The 18,560-nt window shown below is 50.2% G+C and overlaps 2 protein-coding genes across 2 annotated transcripts; both read right to left on the bottom strand.

Annotated features, from left to right (window-relative positions):
• Nucleotides 1-1,806: 1,806 nt before the first annotated feature.
• Nucleotides 1,807-2,575, bottom strand: LOC120667633. Its single transcript, XM_039947672.1, has 3 exons — nt 2,330-2,575; nt 2,118-2,249; nt 1,807-2,040 (listed from the first exon to the last, which is right to left on the bottom strand). The coding sequence occupies exons 1-3, from the start codon at nt 2,387-2,389 to the stop codon at nt 1,807-1,809; spliced, it is 426 nt and encodes a 141-aa protein (XP_039803606.1). The 5' UTR covers nt 2,390-2,575.
• A 101-nt stretch (nt 2,576-2,676) lies between these two features.
• LOC120667631 lies at nt 2,677-4,909 on the bottom strand. Its single transcript, XM_039947671.1, has 3 exons — nt 4,842-4,909; nt 3,974-4,161; nt 2,677-3,303 (listed from the first exon to the last, which is right to left on the bottom strand). The coding sequence occupies exons 2-3, from the start codon at nt 4,154-4,156 to the stop codon at nt 2,677-2,679; spliced, it is 810 nt and encodes a 269-aa protein (XP_039803605.1). The 5' UTR covers nt 4,157-4,161; nt 4,842-4,909.
• Between the last annotated feature and the right edge of the window lie 13,651 nt (nt 4,910-18,560).

The raw sequence follows: 18,560 nt of genomic DNA, 5'->3' as shown, positions 1-18,560 counted from the left end.
GAAGCAAACTAAAACATCACATCTACAAACAGAAAACAGAAACATGACAACTAAAGTAGAATTTTTTTACCTGACTTCTCCTTGGCCTCAAGTGACGAACTCCACTCCTACAATCGAAAAAAGTAAGAAATCAGGGCAACAATAAAAAAAGAAATGCACAAAGAACACGATGAATTGAAGTTGGAAATCCAGAAAGAACAAGAACACGAGGAAGAGGAGAGGCAATCCAGAAACAACAAGAAGACGAGGAGGAGGAGATGAGATACAAAGTGTGAAGAGCAAATAACAACGGCACCCAAAAGAAAACACAAGGAGTGCAGTCACTCCTGGGAAGATCAACACCAACAGAAAGAAAAGAAAAACTAACAACATAGGAGAAGAGACAAACCTTTTGCAGACCTTCTACTCCAGTCGTCTGATGCACTCTACAGAGCTTCTCCCCTCTTTAAGAAGTCAGACCTTTTGAGTTCTCCTGGAACACTCAGAACAGCAGCAGAAAGGGAACAGGCGGGGAGTCGTAAATAAAGATTGCGTGGAAGAAGATGAGAAGGCTCGAAAATCAAAGAGGCCAAAGCAAGGCATTAACAGCGCGCGAGACCCAAAAAAGGAGAAGGCCAGGAGCCGTAAAAAACGATTTAGATACAGAAGTGCTTAATTGATGACATCAGTTTTTAGTGCATGGGCCGCCGCATAAAAAATGAAAGGCCCACATAAAACTAAAATTGAGTAAAAGCCCATAAGAACAGAGATAGACGCAGCCAATTCCTACTGGACTTGTTGGGCTATTTCTACTGGACCTGTTGGGCTATTCCTATTGGAATCGGGACAAAAGACAGACATGAAAGAAGGAAAAAATGAAACAATTTTGCCTCCAAATAAAAGACCAAGAATCACACTAACTATTAGGGTTGAAAATGGTCGGAAACGGTAATTATTCGGTAATCAGTTTTTTGGTCGTTTTTCTTTGATTGCGAATAAATAGGATATAGAATCTTATATACAAATTTGTATTCTTGTTTTGAGCATTGAGCTTGTAAAGATTCATAAAAGGTAAACCTCAAATTCATCCTATATTTTCTCAAATGATAGATATAAAATTCGGTATGGATTCGGAAACAAATTCGGTATTTTTTTTCACTTTTTTTTGTTGTAGGGAGCAAATAATGCATAAAATAATTTATGCAAAATTTTATTCTTATTTGTAATAATGTGCTTGATAATATAAGAAATGATCATCATCCAATTTTATACATATCTATTTTAAAATATTAAATTTGTTCTAACAGTTCAGATTACCACTTTCATCCCTACTAACTATCCATGGATCAGGTCATATATCCAAACACCAACCAACTAGTAAAATGGATGTGTCCAATGAAACACATAAAAATGTTGCCTCGAAAATAAAAGACCACAAACCACACGAATTGTTAGTGGATCTAGTCAGATAAAAAGGCTTGCAGAAACCAAAAGAAATGATGGTTGACCAAAGAAAAATATTGCATCATCAAAATTAACCACACTTAGTGGATCTGAACAGACTTGATTTCAATTCAAAATTAAAAAGAAATTACACATAATGTTACTTGGCAAAAGTAGATAGTAGAAATAACAGTTTCCACCAACTACCGTAGGTCTTTTCCTCACCAACTCTGAGATAGTTCCAACCAAAATAACAGACCAATGAAACTACTATCCAACTAAAACTAATCTCCAATCCAGTTGCAAGCCCTTAGGTGCTGGTTGGTGTCGTTGTAGAAAGGCATCTTGACAACACTTTTCACTAACTCGAAGAAAAACTTGGTGTCACCCAAAGCATAGGATGAATGCAAAGCTGCGATCTTGATCAACAGCAAGGCGGTAGTCTTGAACATTATGAGGCCAAACCAGCCTCTCCAAAGCACGAACAGACAGTGCCCAAAAATTGCGCCCAAAGTAGTCAATGATATCAACAATAATACTTTGAGCATACACAGGTGACACCTCATTTGGAGCAGCAGCAACATGCTTCTTATACAAATCGGTGATATCTTCCAATAACTGCATGGGGAACAATTAATAATTGAAAGGAAAAATATTAATCCATTAACAAACAAGACATGGAAAAATAACAATACCTGTGGAGAGAAAGTTCCTGGAACTCTTTGCAGTAGCTCATTCTTGAAGTTCATAACGCTGGCATCACAAACAGGAGAAGGAGTTCTAACTCCAGGGCGGCGAGCATAACAAGTAGATTTGAAAGGCAAAATCTGCACATAAATAAATAACAAATAAGAACACGACAAACAAATTTCAGAAAATAAGAATTACAAAAACAAACAATACTTACAGAACGTTTGCCAAAAGTATGGCCGCGAACACAGTCCAACTCAGAAAATTCTTTAATCATGCCTTGCTTCCAAACACATATCCGAGGTAGCGTAGTTGGCAACAGATCTTGGGGGCCAAAAACCAAGTGGTCCAGATAAAGAACCTAATTCAATCAACAACAATAGATCGCATAAAGTACAAGCAGGATGAAGAAACAAAAAAATCAACCAAAAAAACTATGACAGGAACACTCACACAAAGCACGTACAAGCAGCCACCAAGAGTGATAGAATCGTGAGTCGATGACATCATATTACGCTGATACTTTCGGATATCTTCCATGAGCCAGAAGTGCACATACTTTGACTAATCCCAGTCCTTAGCATTCTTAATATCAACCAAGGGTAGGAGGTGCTTGGTGCTCGGATAAGTGTTGGAGTTAGGACAAAGAAATGTAACCAAGGCAACAATCAAAAAACTGCGGACAAGATCATCATCAGAAATATCTTTTTTCTTCAATTTATCACCAAAATACTTGAAATTTGGCGGTCTTCTCAACCTCAAGACCGCAAGAAATTCTTTCTTCCCTCTCTCTGCATCACATTTTCTAACTGAAGATCCTCCAATAGGAATACCAAGAATATCATGGACAGCTCTAACAGTAATGGGTATTGACTTATTCCTGACAACAATGTCACTACTCCTAACTTGAACTTGGTCAGCAATCCAACGAGAGAAAGCCAAAGGGATGGCACACTTGTCAAAGTGCAGCAATGACCCAAATCCGTAAGTCTCAATAACTTTACGTTTCGGCCCATCCAAAGCTTCAAGAATTTCAGAAAAGTAGGTCACATTTAATCTTGTGACTACCTTTCGAACACGAGCATCACTAACACCACAGCCACTATTACGTCTTTTGTTTCTTGCAATATTGGAGGGTCTAGCTTGAGAACCATTTCCAGATCTCATCATTTGCCTCAGTGAATTGCAGAACTAGTGACATAAAAAATAAAAAAAAAGTGAACCAAAATAATTCAGTTGTACCATCAACAATTCAGTTGTACCATCAACTATTTGTCTAGAGAAAAAATTAAACAACTAACAATAGATAGAACAAGTTCATGATCATCCAAACTTGGAAAACCATTTGAACAGTTCATTCTCACACTCCAGCAACAAAAAAAAGCAAACATGGTCTGAACCGTATCTAAACAGGGGCTATCACAACAGCATGGGTATACAACATTTAAATCCCAGTCAAATAATAAAAAGAAATTAATCTAACTTAGCAATTGTATCTACAGGATATTCAGCTGGACAAATGCAAGCAATTTTGGTATCATAATTATACCAAATATATTATAAAAGGCTTAAATATTTGATTTCAGTACATACTAAAAGAAATAATTAGTGTCCAAAATGGATATCATATCCATTACACATTTAACGCTGAAGAAAAAGGAGCTTGGAAGACAATAAAATTGAAGACACTTGGAACAAATGGAACAAGGATTGTGTGCTTATATGCGACACATGGTATGAAACCAAAATATAAAGCACCTTACGAGTAGGTACAACAGCATTATATATTACAGAATCAGGAATTCAACACTCATATAGAATAATGCAGAACTCATTAGACAGAAAGAATTGGGGCACATACATGCTTTTTAAACAGTCCAAAAACAGTATCATCATCAAGCATTTCCTCATCCCTTTGACTTTCTGGTTCATCTTCAGCAAATTCTTCAGCATCTTCATCATCAGACATATTATCGGCATCATCTTCAAATTTGTCGTACTCTTCATCAACCTCAACGTGACGCTTCCGACGTAGAGGAGGCATCGTAGCTCAAATAACATATAAGATGAACCAAAAAATTATTAGTAAGCCTAAAATTACAGCTCAAACTGTCAAAGACTCTACTAATACTGAAATTCTGCAGCATGAAACATGGCTTGCATCATGTATAATGACCAGCACATTAATGCAGCAATGAATAATTAATTTGACATATAATTAGCTGTAGTCATTACTTATTGTAACATGAAAATGACATTTCACATACCCTGTGAGCAAAGAACACACTGCTATTGTATTGCTTACTTACATGAAGCCAAAAAAAAAGAAGAACATGAACCATATGAGGAAACATAATAACAGACAAACAAATGCTGAGTTGTAGCCATTGCAGAATAAATTGCTATGGGGCCAACAGTGAGAAATCTAAGCAATGGGTAATTTATCAAGCAATGGGTTGTTCAACAGATGAAAACCAAATCTCTTAGCCACCTATCCTCGCTCAGAGGAAGGCCAAAATCTCTTAGCAACACTAACAGATGAAAACCAAATCCCTTAGCAACAACAACACAAACAGCCATTTCGAGCATCCCGTATAACGAACACCACTATACTCGCCGATCAAACACAACGCGTGCTCTGGCGAAACCCTAACAAGCCAGATCGAAACCCTAACAAGTCGCACGCAGAATAGAAGCAAAAAAAGGAAGAGCAAATCCAATGAACTCACCGGTCTTCACGTGCTCTGACGAAGCCCCCACGAGAAGGGTGGCCCCTCGTCGCCGATCTCGCAGCCCCGATGAGGCGTCGCGCCCTAATGAGGAGTGCGCCCTGGTCGCCGCTCTCTACACCTCGTGTTCACCCAACGGGCAAAAAATCAAGGGAACAGAGCAGTCGAGACACACCTGAAAGCGGACAACATAAATGCCAAACGGGTTTCAGCCCAACACAGTCTTAAACCCAATAACATGTACAAACGGGTCAACAATAACAGAAGCGGGCCCGTTAAGCAAAATGACGGGTGACAGCAACACAACAGGCGGGCCTGACAACACAATTCCACATCAACCGATCTTAGCCATAGATGCCACATCCAACGGTCCACGTGGGTGACTTACACCAAAACAAGAAATCTGTTAAGAAAAAGGGGTATATATTTGGGAAAAGCACTGATTAAAATAGCGGGCTATAGCGGCGGTTTAGCGGTGCTATAGCGTTTTGGAGGAGGTGATGCTACGATACAGCACATGACACCGATATTGCAGCTAAGACAGGATTTAGCGCCGCTAAATGGCATATCGATCTCTAGCGTTTAGCGCCGCTATGGCCAGATGGGCTGCTGCAGACCAAAATCCGAAGTTGAGTCATTTTCCAGCCCATTTTCAGCCCAATATCGACCCAAACCAGCTAATATAATTGCCTGTTGTCCCCTGCCCACGGCATTGCCCTCGTCCCCAACGAAAAACTCACTGGCGACGACCACTTTCCCTAGGAGAGAACAAACTTTGGAGGGGGGTGTAACACCCCAGTGTTAATTGCGATGCTAATCATGTGCTTAAACCACTAATTACGAACTTAAGCTCATCGTTAGCGTTAATCGAGTTCGCGCGGTAAACATCATTTTAGCAGTGTTCGATCTCGTTTTTCTCAATGATCCGAGCTTCAAATCAACTTGTGCCCAAAAACAAAGTTGTAGATCTTATCATCCTCTACAATTTCTATTTTGGCCAAATTTCATGTTCCAATGTAAAATTTGGAGCTTGGGACGGTCAAAGTCGGCTAAAAATCCCTCATTTTGGTCACTGTGCTTCCATGTTCCACCACTGTGCGCGGCCACGCCGCGATCGGCGACGCGTCGGCCGTCGCGGCGAACCTCGTTCCCCGTGAGCCGTCTTATCCACTCCCAGTGCCCGTTCCTATCTGAACCATTTCTTCTCCTTCCTTGAGCTCGCGACGAGCCGAGCCGAGCCCGAGCAGACCGCCGCCGGTGTTCGTGCCGGCTGTCGTGGGTGTCGTGGGATTTCTAGGGTACCCACAGCCGGGTGGCGGAGCGCACCCGCCTATTCCCAGAGAGGGAGTACTCGGGGAGGTACTAGGCGATTGGGCTGATCTAGTTCTGAGGCGTGCACACAAGAACACACGATCTAAAGTGGTTCGGGCCGCCGGAGCGTAATACCCTACGTCCACTGGGAGAAGTTTTGATCTCTGTTGTGTATGAATCTATCCTCTGCCGGGCCTTAGCTCTCACCCAGCCTGAGTCTTCCTTCTAGCGGGCGCCCCCTTTTATAGACCAAGGGGGCGGATACATAGGACGTTGGGGCCCCGACAGGTGGGCCCAACGCGACTGCGCAGCATACTACGCAGAGTATTCAGATGGGTACAGTGGTTACGGATCTTTCCTCCGATACGCTCTGCTAGCGCTACAGTGGTCTTCTCTTGTCCCGTCACCAAGGTGTCCGTTGGGGGAGCGTAGCTTGCGGCGTAGCCTGTGGAGGCTATTATGTAGGCGTCATAATGGGTGAAGCCGAGCCGTCGTATCCATCTGATATGGCAGACTTGGCAGGCGCGGCGTGGGCGGCGCCTGCGGCTCCACTATCTTGGTAACACGCGATCAATAGTGCCTCCTGGTCAAAGAATCGCCTTGGCTTCCACCGCATCAATGCGGGTGTCCACCTACCACAATAAATGCAGTGGTGGGTGAGGCTTAGTATGGAGACCAAGCGGCCTTGAAAAGTCGTGCTTGTAGACACGTGTCGCTCCGGACCACCCCGAGGCAGGACGTCGACTTCTTCCCTTAGCGAGTGGTCCGGTTACCATACAAGGGGTCCGGGACCCTACGAGGGGTCCGGGACTTCCGCGGGGGTCCGAACCCCTCAGGAGGTTCGGAGCCCCGGCTGTTTGGGCTGCCCGCCTCTTCCGGGACACGCGTCGTTCCCGGACCTTTCCCAGCCGTGAGGCAGGTCCGGAACCGTCGCCGAGAGATCAGGACTCCGGACCACAGGGGTCCGGCTGTTTGGACGTAGTCAAGGATAACTACAAGGCTCTTGCCTAGATACAGCAAGAAGGGGTACCCCAGTCCTGGGGTACCGACAGTGGCCCCCGGGCCCACCTCGGGAGAGGTACGAACCCGCGGGTGGGGCCACTATCGTGATGTGTTTCTACGTAACCTGATTATGCTGGTGTGCTCATACAAAGAGCGGGTGCTCCGGACCCCTGAGGCCGGTACACCGGTTGCAAGGTTCAGGCTCTAGAGTGCTCTCCGCAGGGCGATGAAGGTGTAGGCTTAGGGTACGGAACCAAGCTAAGCGGCTACACAGACCTCGGACCGCTCAGGGAGCAACACCACCTCCTGGACCTGGCTCTTGGCGACCGTGGCGAGCGGTCTCCACCGGAGCGGGCCACCGGAGTGGACCTGAGGCGACCGTGGCGAGCGGTCTCCGCCGGAGCGGGCCACCGGAGTGGACTTGAGTCGACCGTGGCGAGCGGTCTCCGCCGGAGTGGGCCACCGGAGTGGACTTGAGGCGACCGTGGCGAGCGGTCTCCGCCGGAGCGGGCCACCGGAGTGGACTTGAGGCGACCGTGGCGAGCGGTCTCCGCCGGAGCGGGCCACCGGAGTGGACTTGAGGCGACCGTGGCGAGCGGTCTCCGCCGGAGCGGGCCACCGGAGTGGACTTGAGGCGACCGTGGCGAGCGGTCTCCGCCGGAGCGGGCCACCGGAGTGGACTTGGATCATTGCAGACGAACCAAAGGAAAATGTCACCGGACCTCACAGTAAGGTGCAAGAAACCAAGCCTTATACTAGAAGGGAACCCGGGACCTCTAAAGACAGCAGTCTCGGATACTAGAGTACTTGTAACAAGGTAGTGAAGTACGTAAGCTTAGGGTACATTACCAGGCTAAGCTACGCGGAGCTCCTCTACCCCAGGATACGAGTACCACTTCTCCAGAGCAGGTCCTTAGGGGTCCGGACTGCCTTCCAGCTAGAAGGGGCGTCCTCACCTGACTTCAAGCCGGCAACTTAACTTGGATCGCCAACAAAAGAAAAGACTCGGTTTGGGGGGAAGAGACGGTTAACCAAGAAATAGCCAATCAGAACAAATGAATGTATTTAGAGTGGTGGCGAGACAAGACTAAGAAAATAACTCTCCTTTATTAGTGTGGTTATCACGGTATACATCAGAGGTCGGGATTACGAGGTCGGACCTCCACCGCTCCGGACCGCTTTTTGCCTGTTTGTGTGATAGGGCCAGAGGACGGGTTTACAAGGTCAGACCTTGACCGCTCTGGACACACACATAGGCGCCACGTTATTACAAAGGAGGACTCTCTTAATCTTTTCTTAGGAATAACCTACGGCTGCATGCTATACAGCGTGTTCTTCGGTTGGAAGTGGTACGGCCACTCCTAAATTCTTCATAGTCGTCGGAGGCGACAGCGCCCTAGATGTGCCTGAATTGCATCATCCAGTATTACCTCGGGAGCTCGGGGGGCCACTCCTTGCCTAAGAGCTGTCATATGCTTAGGTAGCATGAGACAAATTCTTTGGCTATGAGTGGGAGAGGCCCCCCTACCGCCGTCGTCGACTGCCGATGGAAACCAGACGCCCTTGCGCAGCAGATGGACCGGACGTGGAGCGCGGAGAGGTGCGGTCGTTCGCCGGCTTGTCCTTGGTGCTAGCGCCAGGGGTCCCCGCGCCTGGCGACGGGGCCTTGTCTGCAGCAGCACCGAGCTACGCTGAGGCGGATCTCCGGTGCTGGCGACGGCAGGACGACACGGCCAACTTCCTCCGGGATAGCCGTCGGCTCCGGGCTCCATGTTGAGAGGAAGCCTTGAGCCGACGTCATGCCGCCGGAGGGGAAGGATGGCCGTTGCTTGAGAGAAAACCTTGAGCCGACACCGGGATGGCGCGGGGCGGCACGCGACAGGCGTCGCCCCCGCGCACCACCGTGCCGGCTCTGAGGCGTCGCAGTGGCGACGCACAGCAGGCGCAGCTGCCGTGCACCGTCGCACCGAGGGCGCTGGCGCCCCAGTGCCACAGCATGCGGCATGGGTAACGCCCTGCCTTCCTTCATCTTCTTGTTCGTCATTGCAGAGGATGAACACGGCCCCAGAAGCCTGAAGATCCAGCCAGCGCCTGTTCCTCCCCACGGACGGCGCCAAATGTCGTGGGATTTCTAGGGTACCCACAGCCGGGTGGCGGAGCGCACCCGCCTATTCCCAGAGAGGGAGTACTCGGGGAGGTACTAGGCGATTGGGCTGATCTAGTTCTGAGGCGTGCACACAAGAACACACGATCTAAAGTGGTTCGGGCCGCCGGAGCGTAATACCCTACGTCCACTGGGAGAAGTTTTGATCTCTGTTGTGTATGAATCTATCCTCTGCCGGGCCTTAGCTCTCACCCAGCCTGAGTCTTCCTTCTAGCGGGCGCCCCCTTTTATAGACCAAGGGGGCGGATACATAGGACGTTGGGGCCACGACAGGTGGGCCCAACGCGACTGCGCAGCATACTACGCAGAGTATTCAGATGGGTACAGTGGTTACGGATCTTTCCTCCGATACGCTCTGCTAGCGCTACAGTGGTCTTCTCTTGTCCCGTCACCAAGGTGTCCGTTGGGGGAGCGTAGCTTGCGGCGTAGCCTGTGGAGGCTATTATGTAGGCGTCATAATGGGTGAAGCCGAGCCGTCGTATCCATCTGTTATGGCAGACTTGGCAGGCGCGGCGTGGGCGGCGCCTGCGGCTCCACTATCTTGGTAACACGCGATCAATAGTGCTTCCTGGTCAAAGAATCGCCTTGGCTTCCACCGCATCAATGCGGGTGCCCACCTACCACAATAAATGCAGTGGTGGGTGAGGCTTAGTATGGAGACCAAGCGGCCTTGAAAAGTCGTGCTTGTAGACACGTGTCGCTCCGGACCACCCCGAGGCAGGACGTCGACTTCTTCCCTTATCGAGTGGTCCGGTTACCATACAAGGGGTCCGGGACCCTACGAGGGGTCCGGGACTTCCGCGGGGGTCCGAACCCCTCGGGAGGTCCGGAGCCCCGGCTGTTTGGGCTGCCCGCCTCTTCCGGGACACGCGTCGTTCCCGGACCTTTCCCAGCCGTGAGGCAGGTCCGGAACCGTCGCCGAGAGATCAGGACTCCGGACCACAGGGGTCCGGCTGTTTGGACGTAGTCAAGGATAACTACAAGGCTCTTGCCTAGATACAGCAAGAAGGGGTACCCCAGTCCTGGGGTACCGACAGTGGGATTTCTAGGGTACCCACAGCCGGGTGGTGGAACGCACCCGCCTATTCCTAGAGAGGGTGTGCTCGGGGAGGTACTAGGCGATTGGGCTGATCTAGCTCTGAGTTAAGCACACAAGAACACTCGATCTAGAGTGGTTCGGGCCGCCGGAGCGTAATACCCTACGTCCACTGGGAGAAGTTTTGATCTCTATTGTGTATGAGTCTATCCTCTGCCGGACCTTGGCTCTTCCCCCCAGCAGCTTGAGTTTCCTTCTAGCGGGCGCCCCCTTTTATAGACCAAGGGGGCGGATACATAGGACGTTGGGGCCCCGACAAGTGGGCCCAACGTGACTGCGCAGCATACTACGCAGAGTATTTAGATGGGTACAGTGGTTACAAATCTTCCCCCGATACGCTCCCACGCCCTGCTATCGCTACAGTGGTCTTCTCTTGTCCCGTCACCAAGGTGTCCGTTGGGGGAGCGTAGCTTGCGGCGTAGCCTGTGGAGGCTATTATGTAGACGTCATAATGGGTGAAGCCGAGCCGTCGTGTCCATCTGTTATGGCAGACTGGCAGGCGCGGCGCGGGCGGCGCCAGCAGCTCCACTATCTTGGTAATACGCGATCAATAGTGTCCCTTGGTCAAGGTATCGCCTCGGCTTCTGCTATATTAATGCGGATGTTCCCCTGCTGTAATGAATGCAGTGGTGGGTGAGGCTTAATATGGAGACCAAGCGGCCTTGCACATGTGTCCGTGCCTGTAGACACATGTCGGCTCCGGACCACTCCGAGGCATGGCGACGACTTCTTCCCTTAGCGAGGAGTCCGGTTACCATACTGGGGGTCCGGGACCCCCGCGGGGCTCCGGACCCTTCGGGAGGTCCGGACCCCCGGCTGTTCGGGCTGCCTACCTCTTCTGGGACACGCGTCGTTCCCGGATCTTTCCCAGTCGTGAGGCAGGTCCGGAACCGTTGCCGAGAGATCAGGACTCCGGACCACAGGGGTCCGGCTGTTTGGTCGTAGTCATGGATAACTACAAGGCCCTGCCTAGATACAGCAAGAAGGGGTACCCCAGTCCTGGGGTACCGACAGTGGCCCCCGGGCCCACCTCGGGAGAGGTACGAACCCGCGGGTGGGGCCACTATCGTGATGTGTTTCTATGCAACTTGATTACGCTGGTGTGCTCATACAAAGAGCGGGTGCCCGGACCGCTGAGGCCGGTACACCGGTTGCCAGGTTCAGGCTCTAGCGTGCTCTCCACAGGGCGACGAAGGTGTAGGCTTAGGGTGCGGAACCAAGCTAAGCGGCTACACAGACCTCGGATCGCGCAGGGAGCACGCACCACCTCCCGGACCTGTTTCTAGGCGACCGTGGCGAGCGGTCTCCACCGGAGCGGGCCACCGGAGTGGACTTGAGGCGACCGTGGCGAGCGGTCTCCGCCGGAGCGGGCACCGGAGTGGACTTGAGGCGACCGCGGCGAGCGGTCTCCGCCGGAGCGGGCCACCGGAGTGGACTTGAGTCGACCGTGGCGAGCGGTCTCCGCCGGAGCGGGCCACCGGAGTGGACTTGAGGCGTTCCTGATGATCTGATGAAATATACCACCGGATCTGAGTAGTAAGGTGCGAGAAACCAAGCCTTATGCTAGAAGTGAGCTCGGGACCTTTAAAGACAGCAGTTCTCGGATACTAGAGTACTTGTAACAGGGTAGTGAAGTACGTAAACTTAGGGTACATTACCAGGCTAAGCTACGCGGAGCTTCTCTACCCTAGGATACGGGTACTACTTCTCCGAACCAGGTCCTTAGGGGTCCGAGCTGCCTTCCAGCCTGAAGGGGTGTCCCCACCTGGCCACAAGCCAGCAACTTATCTTGAATTGTTAGCAATAATAGGAAGATTCCGTTTCAGTGGAAAGGATAGCTAAACCAAGGCGAATAAATGTAATCGATGGTGGTGCCTAGATAAAACTGAGAAAGGAAATCTCCTTTATTATTGTGGTTGTCACGGTATACATCAGAGGTCGGGATTACGAGGTTGGACCTCTACCGCTCCGGACCGTAGCTTGCCTGTTTGTGCAATAGGGCCAGAGGTCGGGTTTACAAGGTCGGACCTTGACCGCTCTGGACTCACACATAGGCGCCACGCTATTACAAAGGAGGAATTCTCTTTCCCTTAGGAGCAACCTACGGCTGCATGCTATACAGCGTGTTATTCTCCGGTTGGAAGTGGCACGGCCACCCCTAAATTCTTCATAGTCGTCGGAGGCGAAGGCGTTCTAGATGTGCCTGAACTGCATCATCCAGCATCACCTCGGGAGCCCGGGGGCCACTCCTTGCCTAAGAGCTGTCACATGCTTAGGTAGCATGAGACAAATTCTTTGGCTTTGAATGGGAGTTGCCCCCCTGCCGCCGCCGTCGTCTGCCGATGGAAGCCAGACGCCCTTGCGCAGCAGAAGGACCGGTGCGAAGCACGGAGAGGTGCGGTCGTTCGCCGGCTTGTCCTTGGTGCTAGCGCCAGGGGCCCCCGCGCCTGGTGGCGGGCCTTGTCTGCAGCAGCACCGAGCTACGCTGAGGTGGATCTCCGGTGCTGGCGACGGCAGGACGACACGGCCAACTTCTTCCGGGATGGCCGTCGGCTCCAGGCTCCATGTTGAGAGAAAGCCTTGAACCGACATCATGCCGCCGAAGAGGAAGCATGGCCGTTGCTTGAGAGAAAACCTTGAGCCGACACTGGGATGGCGCGGGGCGGCACGCAACAGGCGTTGCCCCCGCGCACCACCGTGCCGGCTCTGAGGCGTCGCAGTGGCGACGCACAGCAGGCGCCGCTGCCGTGCACCGTCGCACCGAGGGCGGTGGTGCCACAGCGTAGTAATATGCGGCGTAGGTGCCACCATGCCCCTCTTCATCTTCTCGTTCGTCGTTGCAGAGGATGAACACGGCCCCAGGAGCCTGAAGATCCAGCCAGCGCCTGATCCTCCCCACGGACGGCGCCAAATGTCGTGGGATTTCTAGGGTACCCACAGCCGGGTGGCGGAACGCACCCGCCTTTTCCCAGAGAGGGTGTGCTCGGGGAGGTACTAGGCGATTGGGCTGATCTAGCTCTGAGTTAAGCACACAAGAACACTCGATCTAGAGTGGTTCGGGCCGCCGGAGCGTAATACCCTACGTCCACTGGGAGAAGTTTTGATCTCTGTTGTGTATGAGTCTATCCTCTGCCGGACCTTGGCTCTTCCCCCCAGCAGCTTGAGTTTCCTTCTAGCGGGCGCCCCCTTTTATAGACCAAGGGGGCGGATACATAGGACGTTGGGGCCCCGACAAGTGGGTCCAACGTGACTGCGCAGCATACTACGCAGAGTATTTAGATGGGTACAGTGGTTACGAATCTTCCCCCAATACGCTCCCACGCCTTGCTATCGCTACAGTGGTCTTCTCTTGTCCCGTCACCAAGGTGTCCGTTGGGGGAGCGTAGCTTGCGGCGTAGCCTGTGGAGGCTATTATGTAGACGTCATAATGGGTGAAGCCGAGCCGTCGTGTCCATCTGTTATGGCAGACTGGCAGGCGCGGCGTGGGCGGCGCCAGCAGCTCCACTATCTTGGTAATACGCGGTCAATAGTGTCCCCTGGTCAAGGTATTGCCTCGGCTTCTGCTATATTAATGCGGACGTTCCCCTGTTGTAATGAATGCAGTGGTGGGTGAGGCTTAATATGGAGACCAAGCGGCCTTGCACATGTGTCCGTGCCTGTAGACACGTGTCGGCTCCGGACCACCCCGAGGCATGGCGTCGACTTCTTCCCTTAGCGAGGAGTCCGGTTACCATACTGGGGGTCCGGGACCCCATGAGGGGTCCGGGACTTCCGCGGGGCTCCGGACCCTTCGGGAGGTCCGGACCCCCGGCTGTTCGGGCTGCCCGCCTCTTCCGGGACACGCGTCGCTCCCGGATCTTTCCCAGTCGTGAGGCAGGTCCGGAACCGTTGCCGAGAGATCAGGACTCCGGACCAAAGGGGTCCGGCTGTTTGGTCGTAGTCATGGATAACTACAAGGCCCTGCCTAGATACAGCAAGAAGGGGTACCCCAGTCCTGGGGTACCGACACCGGCCAAACTCGCCGCCCCTTCTCGATTCCCCACGCCTCAAGCCGCCCCACCTCACCCCGCGTCTCCTCCGCCCCTTTCCCGAGCTCGATCGACCCTCTGCTGGGCCGAATCGACCCCTGCGCCACCGGCCACCATCGCCGTCTCCGTCGAAGCCTCGCCCTCGCTGTCGACGACCCCTTTCCGGCCTCCCTCCACTCAAATCGAGTCGCCGGTGAGATTCTCCGCGCGCCCCTCTTCCTTCCCGGCCATTTCCCCGCGCGATTTAGGCGCCGCCGATGCCGGAACGCTGCCGCGCCGCCGTGGCCGCCCAAGCCACCGCCGCTGTGCTGCCGCGGGACTACCTTGCGCGAGCCCGCGGGCCGCCGCCGCGCGCCCCGAGGCCGGCAGGCCTCCCTGGCCGCGGGGCTGCCCTGCCCGCCGCCGACCGGCCTCGCCGCCGGCGGAGAACGCTGCGCCACCGCCCTTGCCCGCGTGCGCGCCGCCGCCCTTAGCCTTGCGCGCCGCCGCCTCGCTCCGCCTTGTGCCGCTCCTGCGCGGGCCGCGGGTGTGCTGGCCCCCGCGCGTGGGCCCACCCGCGCTGCCCCGCCGGCCGGGCCGGTCCACGGCCGCCGCGCGCGCTGGCACGCGCCGCCGGTGAGCGGCCGGGGCAGGCGGCAGAGCAGGGGAGAGCGCCCCCCTCTCTCTTTATTTCACTGACGGGTGGGGCCCGCGGTCAGGGAGAGGGGGAAGGTTAGGGTAGATTTTGTTTTCTTTTATTTTATTTCGGCTGAAAGTTTGATAATTGCTAGAAAAATGCAGAAACATGCTAAAAATGCAAACCAAATTTTGTTAGGTTTCTAAAATCGAGATCTTCAGAAGAAAAATACTTGTGCAGGTGAAATGTCACTTTTGCCCCTGCTAAATTTATGGTTTGCATTTAAGCTAGATTATTTTGTACCGGTTGTTCTGTTTGTCTAAAAATCCTGAAATTTTTGTGGTAACCTACTCTTTACATGTGTAATCCACTGTAAAAATTTCATGTGCTGGTGTTGTACACTTTTGTGTAAATCTTTTTATGTTTAGTTTACCTTGCTAAAGTTAAATAAATATTTTCCAGTCATCATTAAATGTTGGAAAATTTATGTGGCAGGCTTTATCAAAATCATGTTTGCTGATAAATTCTTTTAGCTTGTTCATATCTGCAAGTCAAGTTCTTGCTTTTATTTTTGTTCCTAGTGAGGCTCGTTTCTTTTATAATTGTTATAATTAATTCTTTCTTGCATGCATGTGTTTTGCAACAAAACAAGCCCCTAGTTATTTTGATCCATGTTGTTCTAGGGTTGTGTTTAATCCTTCGAAGCGAGTTTAGTAACTTTGGCTTGTTAGGAAACACTTCAGGCTAAAAGGAAGTAGCAACCGAAACCCCATCTCAGCACTACACCATTCCTTTGAACCATAGTTTTGGGATGCTGTTTATCAGTCATGCCTATGTCTTTAACTGTGTGTGTTGCATTTCATTGCATCGTTTCATCAATCTTATGCATGGCATATTTTTTATCGTATAGACGCGGAAACCGAAGTCACCTTCGCGCTGATTGCTGAGCCGGTCCAGGAGCCTCCCGCAGGAGAACCGCAGCCAGGAGAAGTCGTTGATCAAACTCCCGAAGAAGCCACTAACCCTGCTGACCTGCAAGGCAAGCCCCGGAGCATATCCCTTATTTTAATTACTCCATGTTATATTTAAAGTATTGTGCATTTACGTTCAAGGAATTGATTGGAACCCTAGATGCATAATCTTGACTACCCAGTGTCTTACTAGTGCAGTTATCGCTAGTACCGCTATGCTTAAGTAAACGCGGTAGAAGACGGGTGATTTCCTGTCACCCGCGAGATATAGGTTTGTTATTCCAGGCAGTGTTATGAGAAATAATGCTATGAGAATGGAAATGGAGACCGGGCGGAGGGAAAGTTGGACATGAATACTGATTAAAGAAAGTTGAGTCTCCGTCTGTGTCGATTGAGGACCGTTCCGTTATTGGCCCTTTGACTGAGGATTGAACAGTACTAACCGCATGCCGGGAGTAGGAGGTAGTCGAAACCGGTAAGCTAATTACCTTAATTGCGTCGGAATCTGAGTCTCGACCTGTGGTGCTAGGTAGGGTTGACGGATGGTGAAGTGGCCCACGGGTTCACCGGGTGTTCGCACGTGCGGGGCTCATCATCTGGGTGTTTGCGGGCTTGATTCAGACTTCGGGGTATTTATGGGAACAGTTGACGTGTGTGACCCGACGGGGTTTACATGTGTCGTGTGAGTTAGGTCCACCTTGCAAGATTAAATCGGATCGATTCGCCGTGACTCGCGGATATGAGAGCCTTGGTCAATGTGTCACATCGTAGTAAGGATTTAAAGGACAGAAAGAGAAAAGATGGATCTATGTTGATGTTCTTGAAAAGATAATATGATTAACCATGTGTGCTCTAGAAAATTAGGCAAACCTAGTTTCTAGCTATCAAAACAATTGGAGCTAAAATATTGAAAGTAAGGATCCAATATTAGTAGCTTTTCAGCAAAATAACTCCAGAGCCAAAGAGCTGTGCATATCTAGTTAATGGGCTAAGTATACCCATAGACGGGTAAGTCTTGCTGAGTATTAGAATACTCAGGGTTTGGTTGTAACCCTTCTAAGCAGGCTATCTTCCGGAAGACTTCGAGGGAATCGGTGCGTCCTGGAGTGGTCAGCCTCTTCCTCCAGGTTGGACGGTCGTGTGGGTTCCGCCTTCTCCGTGAAGTGCGGGCAGGTGAGCCTCACATCAGTGGGCAAGATGTGAAGCTCGTCTTTTGTCATCGACGTTATCTACCGTACGGTATTTTGAAGCTTGTTTCAAACTGTTTGTATTTTCCGCTGCGTTTGAACTCTGTATTCGAAATGTAACTCTGGCTTATAAAACTTTATTGTAAATTAATTTGGAGACTTTTATTTAACTCTAGTTGTAAGTTAAGTTTGAAAAATTTTGTTGCTTGTAATCACCTGTGCTCGTCTTTTGGCGAGAGTTCCCGTGTAATCGATCATGGTCATAGCAGGCAGTCTGGGTGTACTGGTGAAGTGCAGTAACGGAGGTTTAAGTTAAATGGTTAATTAGTGCACTTGATCGGTATTATTTGGACTGTCCTGTGACAGGGGGGCTTCACCGTTGCTTGAGCCGGCGACCTTGAGCCCTCTGAGAAGCGGACGGTGACGAGTTCCCTAGGCCTGTGCGAGCACACTTCTGCCGGCAGCAGCACTACTGCAAAGCAGCACTAACGTGTGCTAAACAAGTGTTGCTGTGAAAGTGGTCCAAATATACATAATATGGGCTATTTCTACTTTTTTTTGGAATCCGCTAAATGGGATAGCGCCGCTATAGCGGCCGCTATAGCAGCCATAGCGTTTTTGAAGGGTCTCCGCTAAGTTGCATAGCCCGCTATTTTGTACATTGGGGAAAAGTCTAATTTTTACTCTCGAATTATCGTAAAAGTCTGATTTTCAACTTTCAACTACGAAACCGGACAACATAAGCCATCCAACTGTCAAAACCGGACAAATTTGGCCCTTGGGGTGGTTTTGAAGGTGGTTTTGCATTTTCTAAAAAATAAATAAATCTAATTAAATTTAAAAAATCAAAACTAATTCACTTTAAATCCGAAAAATATAAAATTAGTTCCAAAATTTTTCTAAAAATATAACCTATCTATTATTGCTCCATTTAAATCTTAGTTATTAAAAATAATAGGTATAACTGTAAGTAGCCAAATATTATGAACATAAAAAATTAGATCTGAATAGCTCACAAGTCATGTGACAATAGATAGGTTACATTTTTAGAAAACTTTTGATACTCATTTCATAATTTTTTAACTTAAAATGAATTACTTATAAATTTTTTAGTGTAAAATTAAATATTTTTAATTCTCATAAAATAGAAAATCACCTTCAAAACCACCCCAGGGGCTAAATTTGACCGGTTTTGATAGTTTGATGGACTATGTTGTCCGGTTTCGTAGTTGAAGATTGAAAATCGGACTTTTACGATAGTTGGAGGTGTAAACCAGACTTTTCCCTATATATTTTCTCACAAAAGAAGAAAAAAGAAAGAAAAAAAGTATATATTGCTCATAA

This window comes from Panicum virgatum, chromosome 3N (assembly GCF_016808335.1).
Source record: "Panicum virgatum strain AP13 chromosome 3N, P.virgatum_v5, whole genome shotgun sequence".
NCBI classification, from domain to species: domain Eukaryota; kingdom Viridiplantae; phylum Streptophyta; class Magnoliopsida; order Poales; family Poaceae; genus Panicum; species Panicum virgatum.
Note: the sequence above shows the minus strand (reverse complement) of the source record. Positions and strands in the feature narration are given on the sequence as shown.

What these genes read in the sequence shown, in the direction of transcription:
- LOC120667633 (XM_039947672.1), bottom strand. Translation starts at nt 2,389, where the DNA reads ATGATTAAAGAATTTTCTGAGTTGGACTGTGTTCGCGGCCATACTTTT. An exon ending in ATACTTTTGGCAAACGTTCT is followed by an intron (nt 2,250 to 2,329) that starts GTAAGTATTGTT and finishes ATTTATGTGCAG; the next exon opens with ATTTTGCCTTTCAAATCTAC. An exon ending in CAGGAACTTTCTCTCCACAG is followed by an intron (nt 2,041 to 2,117) that starts GTATTGTTATTT and finishes TTCCCCATGCAG; the next exon opens with TTATTGGAAGATATCACCGA.
- LOC120667631 (XM_039947671.1), bottom strand. Translation starts at nt 4,156, where the DNA reads ATGCCTCCTCTACGTCGGAAGCGTCACGTTGAGGTTGATGAAGAGTAC. An exon ending in TTGGACTGTTTAAAAAGCAT is followed by an intron (nt 3,304 to 3,973) that starts GTATGTGCCCCA and finishes TTATGTCACTAG; the next exon opens with TTCTGCAATTCACTGAGGCA.